Genomic DNA, 18,211 nt, shown 5'->3' on the forward strand with positions numbered 1-18,211 from the left:
TTAGTGTAGAAGTTTCAAGTTCAAGCGGTTGAGGGGGCTTGCCACGTGTAAAGCCCTGGGTTCGAGTCCCCACACTGCAAATAAGCAAACAAACTAATCACCAGCTGGGTATTCTAATCCCAGCACTCAGGAGTCTGAAGCTAGTAGGCTGCCATGAACTAAGGCCAGCCTGGACTATATAGTGAAGACTATGTCTCAAAACAAAACAAGCGACTGGCCAGAGTGTTTGCCTAGCATGTGCTCTGTGTGTGTGTGTGTGTGTGTGTGTGTGTGTGTGTGTGTGTAAGCAGAACTGGAGAGCTAGCTGGCTGTTGGCCATGCCAGAAGGAGGACCTGTCATTGTGAACCCAAGAGGCAATACTGCCCACAGAACACCGAGGTCTACCAAACCCTCGGAACCTCTTACTGCTGACCACTCAAGAGTTTAAACGGAAGGCCATCCCCCAGAGACCAGTGACGTTATGCTCAGAAGCTGTATTCCATTTGTCTCTTTCTTCGTGATTTTGCTGGTTCGAGGCTCACCTTCTCCACTAGCTCAACCATTTTTCTGTATACTGGAAGAACGAATGGAGGTTCCAGGCCTCTACTTTCAGCTGCTGGGAGGAAGCGGGGAGCATCCTGTTGACCCCTCTGAGTCAAGGGTCAGATTATCACAGCTGATTGGAAATCTCACTTAAAAGGCCCATCCATGCCTCCTCATAGAGGACTGTCTCGAGTTCTCTGAGTCTGAGGGGAGCTCATATTGTCGAATTTATTATCCGACCTTTACTTGGATCTTCCCTCCCAAATTCTCTGCGGGGAAAGCCGATCAGGTCCCACCCCGCTCCCGCCTTCCACCTCCCACAACCACCTTTCTCTAGCTCCTGAGGAGACTGAGGTACTTCCAGAAACTTGCTTAGATTCCCAGCATGCCACACGGAAGTTTTCTCTGGCCTAGTTCTCCAGTCCCAGTGTGTTTTTACTGCTTGAGGCCCCAGCAAATCTGACTTTGAAACGTGTCCCACGCTTGTGACTTTGTCTGGCAGGAGTGGGTTCCTGTTTCCTGTGGGATCCTATAACCTGAGGAACTCAGAATCGGGAACTGAATAAGTGCTTAATTAATGATTGGATGAGTAAAGGCCCTTTGCTCAATCCCAGCACCCGCCCCGTCTCCCTACCAAGGTGGGCTCTGTCCCTCGCCCCAGAGCGTCCCTTTCCTAGTCGCCCGCTCTCCAGGAATTAGCCTAACTGCAGACCAGTGGCAGATTCCTTCCTTCTGGACGGAAGCCCACCGTTTGGTTGGATCGGGAATGCAGGAAACCAACGCCCACGGCTGCGCTGGGGACCTCGGTGTTGCCCCTCTTCCCCCCCAAACTCGCAGCCATTGGAGGATGGGGCGGGCGTGCCCTCCCGGTAGCCCCTTGACTCCCCTCCCCATTTCCCGGGGTGGGGACGCCGGGAGGCGGGAGGTGAGGAGGGACTGCCGAGGGGCGTCGGGTTACGTCCCCGCCTCCTCCGCCTGAGCTGCGGAGCCGCCGGGGTTGCGGGACCACAGTTGGGAAACATGCTGGACGCTAGCGGTCGGAGCCGGGCGGCGTGGACGTGGGCGCTGCTCCTGCAGCTGCTGCTGGCGGGGCCCGGAGGTTGCCTGAGTCGCCAGGAGCTCTTCCCCTTCGGCCCCGAGCAGGGGGACCTAGAGCTGGAGGCCGGCGACGACGTGGTGTCCCCCTCCCTGGAACTGATCGGAGAGTTGAGCTTCTACGATCGCTCGGACATCACGTCGGTCTATGTGAGTCGGGGCTGTGTGGGGAGGAAGGCCAGAGCACTCTGGGGGCGCCGATCTAGAGAGGCAGACGTGGGACCTGGGCGTCACCCCGGGGGACCCGAGCGCTAGCTGCTCCGCCGGGTCTGTGCGCCTCTCTGTCACTGTCACTCCGGGAGCACGCGAAGTGTGGGGTGGCGTCAGCTTTCGGATCCACCCATCTCCGCGTGCGCCCTGCGCGGACCCAGGGACCTCGGGTGGAGTTTTCTCTCTCGGTTCCCGGTGTCTTTCGCCTTTGTCCCGAACCTTCCATCTGGGACAGGTCCCAGGACCCCGCAGCGCAACGGCCAGAGTTGGGTAGTACCCTGCGTGCGCGCCTAAGGGGCTCTGCCGACGGCGAGCCGGAAAGCCCGGGGAAACTGTGCTACCCCGCTCCAGAGTTCAGCAGACAGCGGCTGCATCTGTGTGCGTGGGTTCGGGCTACGTCCTGGCAGAGCTTCTGCTCTCTTAGTTGGGGCTCGTTTCGGAGTTCAGAGGTCGGGGCTGGGAACGCAGGACGCCCCAGGGATCCAATTTCCTGTAACCCAGGGTGTCACCCAGGGGCCCCAGATGAGGAGTGGGACCGCGTGACCTCTTGGCTCCCTCCAACCTCCCCATTGCCTGCAGGGCCTGGGGGCTGCTCCCGGCGCACCATGTGGATTTGATATAAAGCCTGCGTGCATTCCACAAGTGGAGGGGGGGCTACACAAATGGCGTCTGGGGCCTGTCCTGCGGCCGAGTGGCTGTGCTCCCGGCCTGGCCTGGGCAGATAGCCTAGGGCACCACCCCCGTGCAGCTTGTCAGCTTTGCCTAGAAAGAATGGGTCCTCAGTCACACCCACAAAGAACTCACCCTTTTGCTGGCTGGTTGCCCTAGCCCTCGTGGGAAGCTTGAAGAAGCTTATGTTAAGACTTTATCATGCTTTCGAATACACAAAGTCAAACGCTCCACCTTACCAAGGAAACCAAGGTGATGAAGCACCCATCAAGATAGCAAAGCATATATATAGCATTATATAGCATTCAGGCTTCTCCCACCTTCCCAGGCTGCTCTCCCCCCTCCCCCCCGCCCCAGGCTGGGGAGTTAGGGATCAAAACCAGAGCCTCCTGAATGAAAGACAAGCACTGCATCCTGGCCCCTCCAGTTTGCTTTTAAACCACATTGAGTACTAAGCGTAGCGGTAGCACCAGCAATGGGGTTTGGTTAACTACCAAAGAGCGTGGATCTGAGAAGCGATCAATAGCCTCTGCCAGATTCCGCCAGAGATGTGAAGATGTGCAGGGGCCATGGCGGTACTTGCCGGAAATCCCGCACTGGGCAGGTCAAGGCCAGCCTGGACCGTGGGGTTTAAAACTGTCTTTAAAAGCCAGGAAATAACCCGCGAGGTGACTCAGTGGGTAAAGGCATTCTACTTGTCCATCCTGGCAACCTAAGTTCATATCCCTATGCCTAGGTCCCACAAAGTAGAAGGAGGAAACTGACTCATCCGAGTTGTGTGTGTCCTGTGTCCCGTCTCCGGTTTACAAGCGGACAGGGTAAAATGAATACACAAATAAACTGGGGGGGGGGGTGGTGGCACAGGTTTGTAATCTCAACGTGAAGGAGGTAGAAATAAGGAGAATCATGAGTTTGAAGATATCCTGAGGCACAAGAAACTGTCTCAATAAGCAAAAGCTAATTTTGGATTTAGAAAATGACAGCTGTCATTACCGATGCCCCAGGAGGTAGGTTCCCCAAATGTGGCCCAGGGACCCCTGAGTATAAGGAATTCAGAAGGTCAAGATTATTCTACACAATACTAAGATATTATTTGCTTTCCTTTTTTCCCTTATTTGTATTTTACGTATGTGGGTGTTTGCCTGCATTATGTCTGTGCGGAAGGGGCTGGAAGAGGCCGGAAGAGGCCAGAAGAGGCCAGAAGAGGGCAATAGATTTTCTCCCTGGGATTGGGGATCCCATCTGGATGTTGGGAATGACCTTAACCGTTGGCCCATCTCTCTAGCCTGTGTTTTATTAAACATTATTTATTATTATTGGATGTGTGGGCACATGTGTCATGGTGCAAGTGTGGAGGTTAGAGGGGAACCCTTGGGAACGGGGTTCTTCTGTTGCTGTGGGCTTCAGGGATGGAATTTAAGTAACTCAAGACTTTCAGGCTGTGAGACAAGGACCCTTACCCTCTGTGCCATCCTGCCGAACCTAACTGCTTGCTTTTATACTTTAGTTGCTCAGGAATGAACGGTGCAGTTCACTGGGGGCTGCATGGTAGCCACATGTCTCTCTTCATGGAGAAGCAGCTGCCTTCCATTTTAGTCAGACATCAGGTTGATTTGCAGACATGTGAAGCAAAATCTCATCTAACACATTTATTATTAAAATGTTGTAAGTATTTAATTTGCTCTTGGCTTTACGTTTTCATATGATTAAAGTGTTTTTGGGAATCTTCAAGACTGTTATGTGTTTGAAGGGCTCCTGCAGCCATAATGCCTGAGGGCTGGTCATATGACTATCCAGACGTTGAGTTTAAGGACAGGAAGAAAGCATTGCCGGGAATGTCTTCCAGAAGAGGCAGGCGCCATGTTGGATACTAGTTCCTCCTGTGAACCTCATCAGAGTCCCTCCCTGCTTTATGATGTGTGATTTCCCCAGAGGAAAAGGCCCTGAATGGTTATCAGTAGAGTCCAACCAATAAAACCAGCTGTTCACCAGATCCCTTCAGGGGCTAAGCCCCATCCAGAGTACTAAACCATTAGAAGTTTCAGAGCTTTGCTGCCATGGCTCCCGAACCTTAAACTCCCTGAATGGGAGACTTTCCTAACTATTGTAGCGTTGTTCAGAGTAATGAAAACACTTCCTGCCTTTGATTGGAATGTTGTCTCAGTTTGCAGGCTTGCTATCATGTCGACTGGCCAACCCTCATTGGGTGTGTAAGACAATGAAATAATTTCTAGAACATCATTTTAGCGATTACTAAATTATTTGCCTGTGAGTCATAAAGATAAATAAATAAATTAGTTATGACTTGATATATTCATTCTGTTTTGCTGAAAAATGTTTCATATGGTTGGAAATAGAGTATCTTTCGCAACAAAAAGATTATGAGCCAAAGCGCTTACCCTGTAGCTGTGAGGACCCAGGTTTGATTCCCCAGAACCCGGGGGCAAAAAGGCAGGCACAGCAGCAAGCCTGTCATCTCAGCACCGTGGAAGCGAGGACAGAGGATTCCTGGCTCCTGCTGGTCAGTGTTTCTAGCCTACTCAGCAAGCCCTAGATTCAATGACAGACTGTCTCAAAACTAAAATTGAGAGTGACTGAACAAGACAAGCTCACATAAACCTCTGGCCTTCGAGTGCACAGAAACACCATGTGCCGACACACACAGAGACACGAACACGTACACACAGAAAATCATCGTGTACTTTCCTCCAACACACACACGCACCCCCACAAGCATGAGCACACATCACCTTCTGTTGTTCATGGGTACTGTTGCTTCACTTACTACCCCACAGGACCTTCAGAGACTCTCCTCTCTGAAGCTGTTCAGGCTGCTCAGAGCACAGGGGCTCTGGCCCAGGGAGGAAGGCAGCTATTTAGCCTATTTAAAACCCCGATCACCCAGCTTTAGCCTGGGCCTGAGATGCCTAGATGAAGAAGCACCTGCTTCTCATTTTCCCCAAGTGTCTCAGTGGCTGAGCAATGACTGTAGTGGAGTCTCAGAACCCAAGAGTATTAATTCCAGCAGGGTCTGAAATGTAATCGACTAATTATAGTGACCAATTTATAATTGAATCCAGATCATTCTGATACTCTTAAAAGTATCAGATACATAAACATATATATATATATATATATATTTTAAAATTTAAAATTAAACCAGGCATGGTGGTACAAGCCTGTAATGGCATCACTCCAGGAGATATCAGGCCAGCCTGGGCTACATACATAGTGAGTCTAAAGATAGCCTGGAGTAAAGACTAAAGCCCTACCTACTTCTAAAGCCAAAAATAAAAAAACTCATTTATTTATTTAATTAATTAATTTTCATTTTTTGGTTTTTTGGAGACAGGGTTTCTCTGTGTAGCCTTGGCTGTCCTAGAACTCACTCTGTTAACCAGGCTGGCCTCAAACTCACAGAGATTTGCTTGTCTTTGTTTCCCTAGCTGGGATTAAAGGCATGTGTCACTACTGCCTGGCTTGTTGCTTTATTTTAAAAGTTGCCTTTACCTTTTCAGGACATTCGTGCTACTATTATTTTGAACTAGGGTCTCATGTGGCCCTCACTGGCTATGAATTCCCAACGTGTCCATCAAGGATTGAATTCATGATCCTCTTGCCTCTACCTCTTGAGTGCTAGAATTACAGGCATGTACTGCCGTATTTACTTGATGAAGTGCTGTGGTTTAAACCCAGGATCTCCTGCAAGCTAGACAAGCATTCTATCAATTGAGCATATGTATGTGTGTATGTGATACATACAGGTACTACAATAGTCTAATGTTAAGATTCATTATCCATTCATTCTACAGATATTATTGTTGTTGTTGTTATCGACAGGGTTTGTCTGAGTAGCCATGGCTGGTCTTGAACTCACTATGTAGACCAGGCTGGCTTGGAACTCATAGAGATCCACCTGCCTCTGCCTCCCAAGTGCTGGGATCAAAAGTGTGTGCCCAGCTTTAATTAATTTCTTAATGTGCTAGGCACAATGTGAGGCTTGTGACAAACTGAAAATGACCAGTTTTCCATGCTCACAGTGTCATGCCATGAGAGAGGTGTCATTTAGCCAGTGATCACACTGATAATGAGACTGTTTCCACATGCTGAGTGCTCTGAGGCAGATGCTCACAGTGGGAACATATTGGAGCAGGGCCCAGGCTAGTGGAAAGCTCTAGAAATGCTCCCCAGCATAGCTGCAAATACAAGATTTTGGAGGTTGGCTCCAATATTAAAAATTTTTAAAGTTTTAAATTTTTATTAACTATTTATTACTATTGTCCATGTTTGTATGCATGTGATGGGAATGTGTGTATGCACGTACCACTGAATGCATGGAGGTCAGAGGGCAACTTTCAGGAGTCTGTTCTCTCCTTCCATTGTGGGCTCTGGGGATTGAACTCAGATCCGGGCTTGTGTTGGTAAATGCTTCTACCTCGATGGTCTCATATGGGTCTTGGCGCTTCTTTTCTGTCTGGAGTGACACACATGCCATCTCCCAGAGGTACCCCATCCTTTCACTAGCTCTCAGATCTTACGTGTCGTTTCCAAGAGGGCCACATCTTGGCCCACTCCTTGAGGCATGCCGGGAAGATGTGAGCCAATGTTTATTCTCCAGATGCAGCACATCTGAAGATAACAGACTAAAGAAATGATTCCACCCAAGTCTAGCTCAGCAAGCCAACCAGTTTTGGGGGTTGCATGGGTGACTCGAAAACAGCCTTTAAGAAGCCCTCCTCAACATGGCGACGACTCACAAAAGCTTTATCCCTGGAGCTCCATACACAACTTGCAGGCTGTGTCACAGAGGAGTCTCTGCAAGTGTTTACTGTTCAGATAAGCTTAGGGAAGGGGTTGTCTTGTAAGTTTTCTGAACTTGCTGAGCCTTGTAAGTTTTGAGAACGAAAACATTTCACTTGGGAGGAATACATAGCGGTGTCGCTTTCACCTGCTCAACACAGCCAACTTGTTCCTTCTGTTGTTTGCTGCCCTGTCTTCCTAGTTAGTCTGAGCCTCATGGGGACAGGGCTTTACTGCCATTTGACAGTCGCTTCTCAACACTCAGGCGTGTGTTGTGTGGAGAGATGGAACTAGTGAATACTGTGGAGTCAACCAATACATAAACGACTGCCTCTCGTTTTTTCACTTTAGTGTAAGTAAGCTAGTAACATTTTGTGTGTGTGTGTGTGTGTGTGTGTGTGTGTGTGTGTGTGTGTGCCACAGTATAAGGAACATACTGTGTTTATGTTTAGGCAACATGACACGGATATGGATACCTGGCATAGATCAAAACAGCTAATACTGGACACGGGTGGGATCGTAAGTCAACAGAAGATGGCTGCGGATGTCTGGGGAACCCCCAAATATGTAAACTGTTATCTGACTATCCCCGGAAGAATGCACCTTTGTGTAAATATGGCGTTGAGGTCGGAGGGCTGTGTCTTTGCCTTTGTCTTCACCATCAGGTCTGTGTGTCTGACTGTAGTCCAGTGTGTTTACTTCAGTGTGGCCTGCTGCATGTGTGCCTGTGCCTGCCTGTGGGTGGCTCATGGGTGCTGGTGTGTACCTGGGTGTCTGCAGGAAGATTGCCTGCCTGGAGGTCCTTGTGATGGCCCCTCGCCTGGAGTGATTAAAGTATGTCTCATTTGCCTGTGGCTAGGGAGGTCCTCTTAATGGCCTCCTGTGATCCTGCTCCTTTCCCAACACAGAGGTCAGTCTCCAGCGTCTTCTGGAATCTTCTCTATCCGCTGTTTTTTTGAGACAGCCTCCTGAACCTGGAGCTTACCAGTTGGCCAGACTGGCTGGCTAAAGAGCTCCAGGAGTCCTCCTGTCTCCATCACCCAGAGCTGGGGTTACTGGCACAGGCTTTTAGGTAGGTGCTAGGGATCCGAACTCAGGTCCACATGACTGCATGACAAGCTCTTTACCAGCTGAGCCATCCCCCCAGCCTTTGGCATTATTTTCTTCAACAAATTAGATAGCACAGGAGTCAAAGGTACAGAGAGAGCCCGAAAAAGTTCAAAGAGAATTCAGAGTGTGTTAATCCTGGTTGGAACCCGATTAGAACAATCTGGCCACACAAAAACCTCTTTCACACAAACTGCTCTTTTCTCTTTTAATTTCTTTGATGTGTTCAAGGTCAAATGCAGGGCATCACAATTTAACTGCTCAAAACTCTGGTAGGTCAGATACTTTAATGTCTAGGATTTAATTTAAAACACTAAAAAAAAAAAAAAAAGCATTGCACTTCGGTGCGTACCTGTAATCCCAGCACTCAGGAGGCAGAGGCAGGAGGATTGCTGCAAGTTTAAAGCCAGTTTAGGCTACATGATGAGATCTCATCTCAAAACAAAAACAAACAAATAACAAGCACTACCAGAAATCCCCCAGCCCTAAAAAAAACTCCAAAGGAAAAAAAAACTAAGGACAGATTGAATGTACTCTAGTGAGTTCTGACCTGGTTTACGTGGCTTTTCCCTTCTTCCCATTCCCTCTGCCTTGCTAAAACTGTTATATTACATTCCTAATGCTAGCCTGCAAGGTCCGTTTCCTTATTTGGTCACTTCCTCCTCCTGAGGCCGGCTACCGAGGTCCAGCTACCAAAGTATTGAAGCCCAGCAATCAAAAACCCCCTTTGGCCACATAATTAACATATCCAGTTAAAATTAAACACCTCATCCCAACACGGGGTTTCCCCTTTCACCTTTATAAACCGCCCTTTTATGGGCCACGTCTTTCTCCTCTCTATCCAGAGGTAGTTCCTTGTCCTCCAGGACAAATAACCCTTCCCCTTGCTCCCTTCCCCTTCTCTTTTTTTGTCCACTATCTCCTGCCATTGTCTTTTATTTCCGGCTCTCTGTTCCTCTGGGGCAAATAAATCTCCCGTGCTGAGGACTTGGTCTTAGGTCCTGAGCCAATACCATTGCTTTACACAGTAGGGCAGGAACAGCAGAAAATAAGAACCACTACGTGCTAGGAATTGTGGGAGCTATTGATGGATGGATGCTGATGAAGGGGGAGGAGTTTGTATTCTAGGTTTGTCCCCTTAAAAGTAGTGCCTTACAAAATGTTTTCTAAAAACTATTCTGCAGAGGGTGGAGAGGAGGGGAAGTGAATTCCAGGGCGAGAGACCTGTTGCCAGGGTCAAGGTGAAGGGTGTGGCGAGGTAAGGTCAAAGGCTGAGCCAGACTCTGGGCTGGTGGAAACAGTCTTGTTAGAATTGTATGCGTTTGCTATTCTCAGCAGCCCTGGGCGTGTACAAGCGTGAGCTTTCATACTCAGCTTGAGAAATCAGGTTTTGATATTCAGCTTCAGAGTAAAACAAAACAAAAAACCCAAACAAAACCCAAACGAGAACCACAAAAACCCCATGACAAAGCAAATCAATGTAACCCCCTCCTTCACAGAGCACCACAGACCATAATCAGTACTTCCTTACCACCTAGTTAGACTCAAGCAACTTAAACATCTTGCATGTCTCCAAAGCTGCTCTTTAGGGCTAAAACCTTAATAATCCAGGGACTCAAAAACAAGCTCTCATGACATTTGCTATCTCTTTCTTTGTTCACACGCTTGCTAAAGAATCCCAGCCTTTTGTCCCATAGAATGTTCTAGGCCTGCATTCCACTGTGTCTTTGTCCTAACATTTAACTTGTCTTTGTGTTCTGGCATTTCCTGGAAATGGTTATGGAAATGGCTATCGGATCCTACTCTGAAATATTCAGGTTGGGCTCTTTTACCCTTTAGATCTGGGGGCCCTGAGGAGATAGTTCAGTGGGAGTGCTTGCCCAGCGTGCAAGAGGCTCTTGATTCAAGCCCCATTTCCACAAAAAAATAAAATAAGATAATTTGAGAACTGATAACTACATTCAAAGGTTTGGCTTTGTTGTTGTTGTTGTTGTTGTTTTTAATGAACTTTAACACAGTGAAAAATGAGGTTTTGACTAAGCCAATGGCCAGCAAGCTACAGTGATCCTCCTGCTGTCTCCAGGATGGCCCCTTCCTATGTGAAACCAAGTGACAGGCAGAAGCTGCCACGCCCTCCTCCTTTTTTTAAGATTTATTATTTATACTGCATTCTGCCTGCATGTGTGCCTGTGCACCAGAAGAGGGCACCAGATCTCACTATAGATGGTTATGCACCACTATGTGGTTGCTGGAAATTGAACTCAGGATCTTTGGAAGAACAGCCAGTGTTCTTCACCTCAGCCATCTCTCCAGCCCCCAAGCTTCCCTTCTTATGTGGGTGCTGAGGATCTGAACTAGGGTCCTCATGTTTGGACAGCAAGTACTTTGCCCACTGAGCCCTCTTCTGAGCCCATGGTACTCTTTCTTCCTTTGTTTTATATATCCATTGCAACCCTTAATATTTTCGTTTATTTATTTATTTATTTATTTATTTATTTATTTATTTATTTATTTTTTGAGGCACAATCTCATTCTATAGACCAGACTGGCCTAGGCTTTACTATGTAGCCTAGACTGGCTTCAAATTTTTGGCAATGCTTGTGTCCAGCCATACATGCTTAAGCCAGTATGACTGACTTCTCTCTCTCTCTTTTTAATTATAGCTTTATTGAGATAGAATTCATTTGCAGAAAAATTCATATTGTCTCCTTTTTGAGATAAGAGTAACAATCAGATGGCCTAGGCTGGCATTTAACTTACTATGTACCTGCAGCTGGCCCTGAACTCTTGATCTTACCGTATCTACCACCTAAGTGCTAGGAGTCTGTAATTCCATTACACCTGTCAAAAATGCCGCTACATACCTGTCAAAGATCTACCCTTAAAAAACATCTGTGATTTGGGCCAGTGAGATGGCTCAGCTGGTAAGGCCTCATGCTATCAAGATTGACAACCTGAGTTTGATCTCCTAAACTACATGATGGAAGGAGAGAACTGACTCCTGAAAATTGTCCTTTGACCTCCACAGACATCTATGGTACATGAGTGGCCCCTCTGCCAAGGAAGGTGTGGTGATACACTACCGTGATGCCAGGGGGAAGGGTTTGAAGTCAGCCTGGGTTATAGGAGGAGACTCTGTCTCAAAAACAAAACAAAAGGAAAAAGGTACAATTCACTGACTTTTAGTCTGTTCAGAGAATGATACGACCACCAAAGCCATCTAGTTCTAGAATATTTTTATCAGCTTGTGGACAAATCCTGTGTTGAGCAGTCGCTTCCTATGTCTCCTCCCCGAATCCCAGTCCAATTTCTCCATGGATGACCCCTTCTGGACATTTTCAAAAAATGGACTGTGTAGTCTTTGTGGATGACTTTTACTGGGGTAGCACATCCTTTGCAGAATTTATCCACGCTATAGTATGTACCTGGAATTTAATCTTTTGAGTTCGGATAATTTTCTAGTTAGTTTTGACACAAACTAGAGGTCCTTGGGAATAGGGAACCGCGGTTGAGCAATAGACTGGCCTGCAGGAATGTCTGTGAGGCATTTTCTTGATTAATGATTCATGTGAGATGGTCCGTCATGGGTGGTGCCACTCCAAGGTAAGTGGTCCTGAGCTGTGTAAGGAAGCAAAATGAGCAAACCCGGGGGAGGAAGCCAGAAGTAGCAGTCTTTCATAGCCACTGCCTCCCGGTTTCTGCCTTGAGTTCATGCCCTGCGTTTCCTCAGGGCCTGACTATGACCCAGACTGTGATCCCTACCTGGAAGCCAAATAAAATAAACTCTTTTCTCCCCTATTGCTTTGGTCGTGGCATTTGTCACCTAACTAGGACAGCGTCCTTACCGCCATATTAATTTAATTATATGAATTTTTTTTGAGACAGGGTCTTATACTCCTGGCTGTCCTTGAACTCAGTATGTATGTAGTTCATGATAACCTTGAAATCCTAATTCTGCTGCCTTCACCTTCCAGGTGATGACACTGCAGGCATGAGAGGAGAAGCAAAACTGTCTAGGGAACAAAGAAGACTAACGGATGGGAGATGGGAGAAGAGTGGGTCTGGGGGTTAACGTTACATAAATGCTGGAAATGGCCTTATGCAACCTTGCATTAAAAAAATGAACAAACCAAACCAAACCAAACCAAACCAAAACAGCTCTGTTTTTTGCTGTGGTGGGGCTCCAGGAAAGACAAGAAATAGAAAGCATCAAATATGAAACTCTTGCCCCCTCAACGTTGAAGCTTGAATTAAGGACCTTTTACAGTAACAGGCTCTCAAGTGAGGTCCTGGTGTCTCCATCCTAGGGCTGAGGAAACACACAGCTCTCCCTAGAGATTAGGGCTTCAAAAGGGCCTTTCCTCTCTTCCCTGGTCTTCTAGAGGTAGAAGGATAAAGGTAACAGTCCTCTCTCTCTCTCTCTCTCTCTCCTCTAATTTGTTTTATTTCACGTGTATGAATGTTCTGCCTTCATGTATACATGTGCACCACATAAGCGCCTGGTACCTGTGGAGGTGAGAAGAAGGTATCAGCCCACCCCCCACTCCCACCCCCCCCCCGAAACTGGGCTTTGAAATGGTTGTGAGCTGCTGTGTGGGTTAGGAACCAAACTTAAGCCCTTTGGAAGAGCAGGCAGTGCCATTATCTGCTGAGTCATTTATCCAGTGTCCAGCCATCTCTTCTTTGATGGCTAAGATGTAAAGACCTTGGCTCTTCAGCTGCATTCTGTGGCCCAGGTTGGGTGGCACCCACTGTGTGGCGCAGGCTGGGCTGGAACTCCGCTCTCGTCCTGCCTCATGGCGCACTCCCATGCCCGGCTGGCAGCCGTCTGTGAGTGTCAGAAGGTCATCCTTGGTAGAGATTTGTCACAGAAAAGATGAGCAAGTGATCTAAAGTCTCTCATTAGACGCAAACTAGGTTAGGCTGAAAAAAAAAAAAAAGAAAACAACCCAAGACCAAATGGCGACTGTAACCCGGGGCTGTCCCTGTCTTTATTTGGTAATCCCTTTGTTTCTATTTCTAATTTAAGTCAGAGCGGTTTTCTCTGGCTCATGGATTAATGGGAAACATCTGTAGTCTGGGGTACTGAAGGGTTCTGCACTTCTACCGTCTGGTCTCCAGCAAGTGAAGAGCTGAACTTTATTTATTTATTTTTCTCAAGCCAAGGGTGAAGGAAGAGAGGCTCTACCCACCTCACAAGGCTTCGTGAGTCGTCGGAGCAATAACTGCTTGAGACAGGAAGGCACAGTAGCTGGAGTTTTCAGGGGAAAAGCCAGGGATTTGGCAGCTTCAATTAGTCAAGCCTTGAAACACCAAATAGAGAGGACCAGTAGTGGCAAGGGACGAGTAGGAGATTTGTTCAGAGTAGCTGTGTTGAGAAGAGGAGCAGGTAAAGGGAGCTGGTGACCCCACGTTGGGCCCCTGGCTAGAGCGTTAGGCTTCTATACAGAAGGAGTTAGGACAAGAGGTATGCATGACCCAGCATTCTGGTCTAGGTGTGGGCTCCTTGATCATTGTCTCAACTCTGGATAACCAAAGGAAGGTGTTCTCAAAGATGTACTTCTGGGGACAAAATGTCCCCAGGGAGATGCTCACTTCTGTTCCAGGGTGCAGCCTCACCCTCACGGATACTTGTCCTCACTGGGGAGCGGATGGCACCAACATGGAGATGCTCTGCTCTGGGAACTGAAGGTGGCTGCAGGCTTAGCACGTCTCTGTGCTTTGAGCCTTGAAGGGGAATGAGATGTGTTATATAGTAGAGTCAAGCAGGAAGCTGACTTGAAGCCTAAATGAAGGAGACATACCAAAATGAGCCCAGTGTAGTGGCGCACGCCTGTAATTCCAGCACCCGGGGGGACAGAGGCAGGCAGAGCTCTGTGAGTTTGAGACCAGCCCTGTCTACAAAATGAGCCCAGGACAGCCAAGGTTACACAGAGAAACCCTGTCTTGAAAAACAAAACAAAACAAAAAGGAAGACCAATATGGTACGTTTTCATTCTGCTCTTAATTACCTTGTGGGCTCCAATGAGAAGTCAGTGCTTTTGGGCAGAAGGGTCTAAATGCCTGTATTGCTCAGATGGTCAGTGAAGCCACAGATTTATCTCTGAAATCAATTTCCACCTCCACTGTAAATAGATTCAGTTATTTCCTGGACTTGTTTTTCCAAGTGTTTTTTTCTTTTCATGGGCCCTTCCCGTCTTCCATCTTTTTCCAGCTGAAAACATGAAACTAACCCTTCACCCTCCTCATGCAACCTCCACCTTTAAGCTCAATATCCCTAACTAAGCAGCCACATAAAAACAGAAAGACGTCTGGGTATGCCTCCTGCAGATGTGAGCCACGGCTTCACCCAGTGGCTGCGTGAACATGGTAAGTTAAGGGCCTGCCAGTTCTCTGTTACATACGTGTGGATAGCCGACTTGTAATGGGATGCCCATTATGTTAAACTTTTACACATGTGCACAGCCATAGGCGAGGACCTCACACTCAGCGCATACTCCAGACATTGCTTCTTCTCTTGCCATCATTTATCCTAAATTGTCTGAGCCTGAATTCCCGCCGTCTCCCACCCAGGGAGTTTGCTCTCTTCAAGTTTTCATTGTCTTCCCTGTGCAGCTGTTTGTGGTTTTCCAGCCACTCTGTTTCTTCTTTGTGTCTACCTCAAGCATTCTCTGACCACACTATTCTGGAGACAGTTTTCCCCCCAGGGATTGTTCGCTGCCCTGGGGACTGCCACTAGTTGCATTTAAGCCAAGAGAGATGCGTTTGTCAGCTCACTTCCCCTCTGTGCATTAGTGTGGAATCTGACACAATTTCTGTGCCCTGACCATCTGCACATAGACTGCCCTCAGTGATTCTTGATGTCGGTGTGTTCGCATTAACGATTAAAAAAAAAAAAAGTGAGACAGGAAATGCTTTTAAAACAGGAAGCACCCCTCCATTCCAAGCGCCTCTGCAGTTGAGACGTAAGTGGTTCCAGCTGTTACTCGTGCAGGGCTTGTGTGTGTGTGTGTGTGTGTGTGTGTGTGTGTGTGATGTAATTGACCTGGGTTACCCCAGGGCAGGTGGTAAAAAGCTGAGCAGTTTGGTGTATTTGAGGCTGAGGCTTTAAATCCTGCAGTAACCATATCTGCAATATCTCGGGCAGACATTTCAGCGTCTGTTGATCCGCTGAAATGGATGCTTTGCAGTGATTTACTTTTTTACCCCATAATTCAAAGCCGTCAAGTAGTCTTTCTTAGGCAAAATTGTGTTAGTTTGAGTGCCCCCCCCAAACGAAGCCACCCATTCACCATGACTGAAACCTGTTAGCAGTGCTAAAAGGTAGAGAAAGGAGGTTTACTCATTGAGGCCACACTGCGAGGAGGGACTGATAAAGGGGTACAGTAGCCCTCAGTCTAGCTTCTAGGTGCTTTAGATTCAACAGAGGAAAAATGAAAGCAGGGAGCAGGAGTTTTGTAATGTAACCGCCCCATAGAGGCGTGATCTTGTTGATTGTGGTATTCACTTTGTTTCTGTGAGGTGGTCCGAGTCCTGATGAAGGAGTTGGTCTGGCTCCTACCAAGATGCTCACTCTTGCTTGAGCCTCACCCCCTCCTCTTGGGGGCCAGGGTCTTGTCCCAAGAGGGTCCGCTGTTGTGGAAATCCAGAGGGATGCAAGAGGAACAGCTAAAGCTCCTGACTGTTTCAATAACCACACAACATTAGCAGTCCCTGTTCTGTGATTAGACGGGCTTTCTCGGAAACACGCTCAAACGAGGGTATTTGACGTTTTGTTGTTCGCTCTTTAAAAGCGTGTGTGTATGTGTCCATGTGCATGTTCACACGAGTAATTGTGGGCACATGCATGCCACAGTACACGTGAAGTCAGGTATGGGACCTCAGGTACGGGACCTCCGTCCCCAGCGTGTTTGAGATAGGTCTCCTGTTCTGCCCTGTGTGTGTTAGACTGGCTGCCCTGAGATCACCTCCTCCCTATGGGAGTGCTTATGTGGCAAGCTCTTTACCCGAGGCCGTGTCCCTAGCCCTGGCTTGGGTTCTTTTGAGATAGGGTCTCATGTAGCTCCAGTTAGTCCAGAACTCTCAATGTAGCTGAGGCCGGCTTTGAACTTCTGATCTTCCCCAAGTGTTGGGATTACATAGGTACACCACCACACCTGTTTCGTGTGGTGCTAGAGGTTAAAAGCCAACAAAGGGCTTGATGAGTGCGAGGCAAACATTCTATGAACTGAGCTATGTTCCCAGACCCCTGTGTCATTTTTGAAAGCAGCACAGATAATGGTGAACGGAGAGTTGATGTCTGCTGCAGGATGTTTCTGTTAATATTTGTTTTTTCTAGACTCCAGCGCTGGCTGTGCTGGGGTACGACAGCGCTATTTGACTTTTGATTAACTCTAGTTACTAGGCATTACTTTTGCCGCAACCTTCTGCTGATTAGCCCAAGGCAAGTGACTTTCTGATTCCTGCAGCTAGGAGGCTAAGAAAGGAGACCTGGAAGGGAAGGGGTGCTGTGCAGGGATGCCGACCCCTTGTTGGTTTTTGCTTTTGTTGCTTGTGCTTTGGGTGTCACGGCCCCAAAATTTATTGCAAGCCTAATGTCAAGGAACTCTTCTTTATGTTTTCTTTGGGGAGTTTTACGGTTTCAGGCCTACATTTAAGCTTTTAATCCTTTTCCAGTTAGTTTTTGTGGGTGCCATAAAACAAGGGGCCTACTTCATTCTTTTATATGGGCATACCCAGTTCTCCCAGCACTGCTTATAGAACAGGATGCCCCGTGCCCGTGGTGTGTCCTTGGCTTGTGAGATCTCAGCTGACTGCGTATGTTTAGATTTGTTGCTACCCCTCCCCTCTTCTTCATGGGCCTCTGAGTCCCTGTGTGGTCCATTTGCCCCACAAGTTTGTCAGCGTTGTTAGGAGGCTTGATGGTGCTAGTCATTTCACACAGTATATACCTGTGTTTGTATGCTCTTGTGGGTCCAGTATACCTCACAGTAGCAGGGAAAACAAAACACACGCAAAGATAATAGACCAGGCCCAATTCATACAGATCTTTAGTGTTGGCTTATCGATGGAAACCACTTGGCCTGGTTCCTAAACTTTAGCCCAATCCTGTTCTTTATTGCTGTTGTGAAGCAGTTTCCTCTGAGGCTGTCATGGCCCTTGCCTTCCTGAGACAAAGACAAAGAACTAAGCAAAACAGCCCAGGGGTACTCAAGTCTATGACAACCACAATGAGCCTGCTAATATTTCCTTGGAGAAGGAATCATTTCTTCAGTCTGTTTCCACCCTATCTGAACAGAATAAACATTTCTTTCTTTTTGCTTTATTTTATATTTTTTTTAACCTTGTATAGCAGTGCATGTCTTTAATCCCAGCAATCAGGAGTCAGAGGTAGGTGGACCTCTGAGTTCTCACCCATCCTAATCTACATAGTGAGTTTTAGACCATCTGGGGCTACATAGCGAGGTCCTGTCTCACAAATTTATTTTTATTATTTTTAATTATGTTTATGAGTATGTGTCTGTATGTGGTTATGTGCACATGAGTGCAGGCAGAGCCCTCGCACCTACCCACGAATAAATTTTCCTTCATGTGTCCCCAGGAAGAGTCACACAGCAGTTATCTCTTTGGAGAAACTAAGCTTATCATTAAAAAGTTTCAAACATTAAACAATAGAGTAGCGTGAACTCCCACTACTTGTTAATCAGCTTCAACAGTCACCGACCTTATGACTCAGGCTGCTTCATTTATAGACCCAAATGTTCGTAACATTCCCTTCCCCACCCCAAACTGGGTTATTTTAAAGTA

At 47.4% G+C, this 18,211-nt stretch overlaps 1 protein-coding gene across 1 annotated transcript in view; it reads left to right on the forward strand.

Moving 5' to 3' along the window:
* Positions 1-1,448: 1,448 nt before the first annotated feature.
* Positions 1,449-18,211, forward strand: part of Nid1 (nidogen 1) — a 71,884-nt gene continuing 55,121 nt past the window's right edge. Inside the window, exon 1 of the mRNA XM_021660873.2 lies at positions 1,449-1,768. Within this exon, the coding sequence (XP_021516548.1) occupies positions 1,544-1,768 (225 nt within the window). The 5' untranslated portion in view covers positions 1,449-1,543. The remainder of the gene's footprint in view (positions 1,769-18,211) is intronic.

The sequence above is a fragment of the Meriones unguiculatus genome, chromosome 19, assembly GCF_030254825.1.
Source record: "Meriones unguiculatus strain TT.TT164.6M chromosome 19, Bangor_MerUng_6.1, whole genome shotgun sequence".
Taxonomy (NCBI): Eukaryota; Metazoa; Chordata; class Mammalia; order Rodentia; family Muridae; genus Meriones; species Meriones unguiculatus.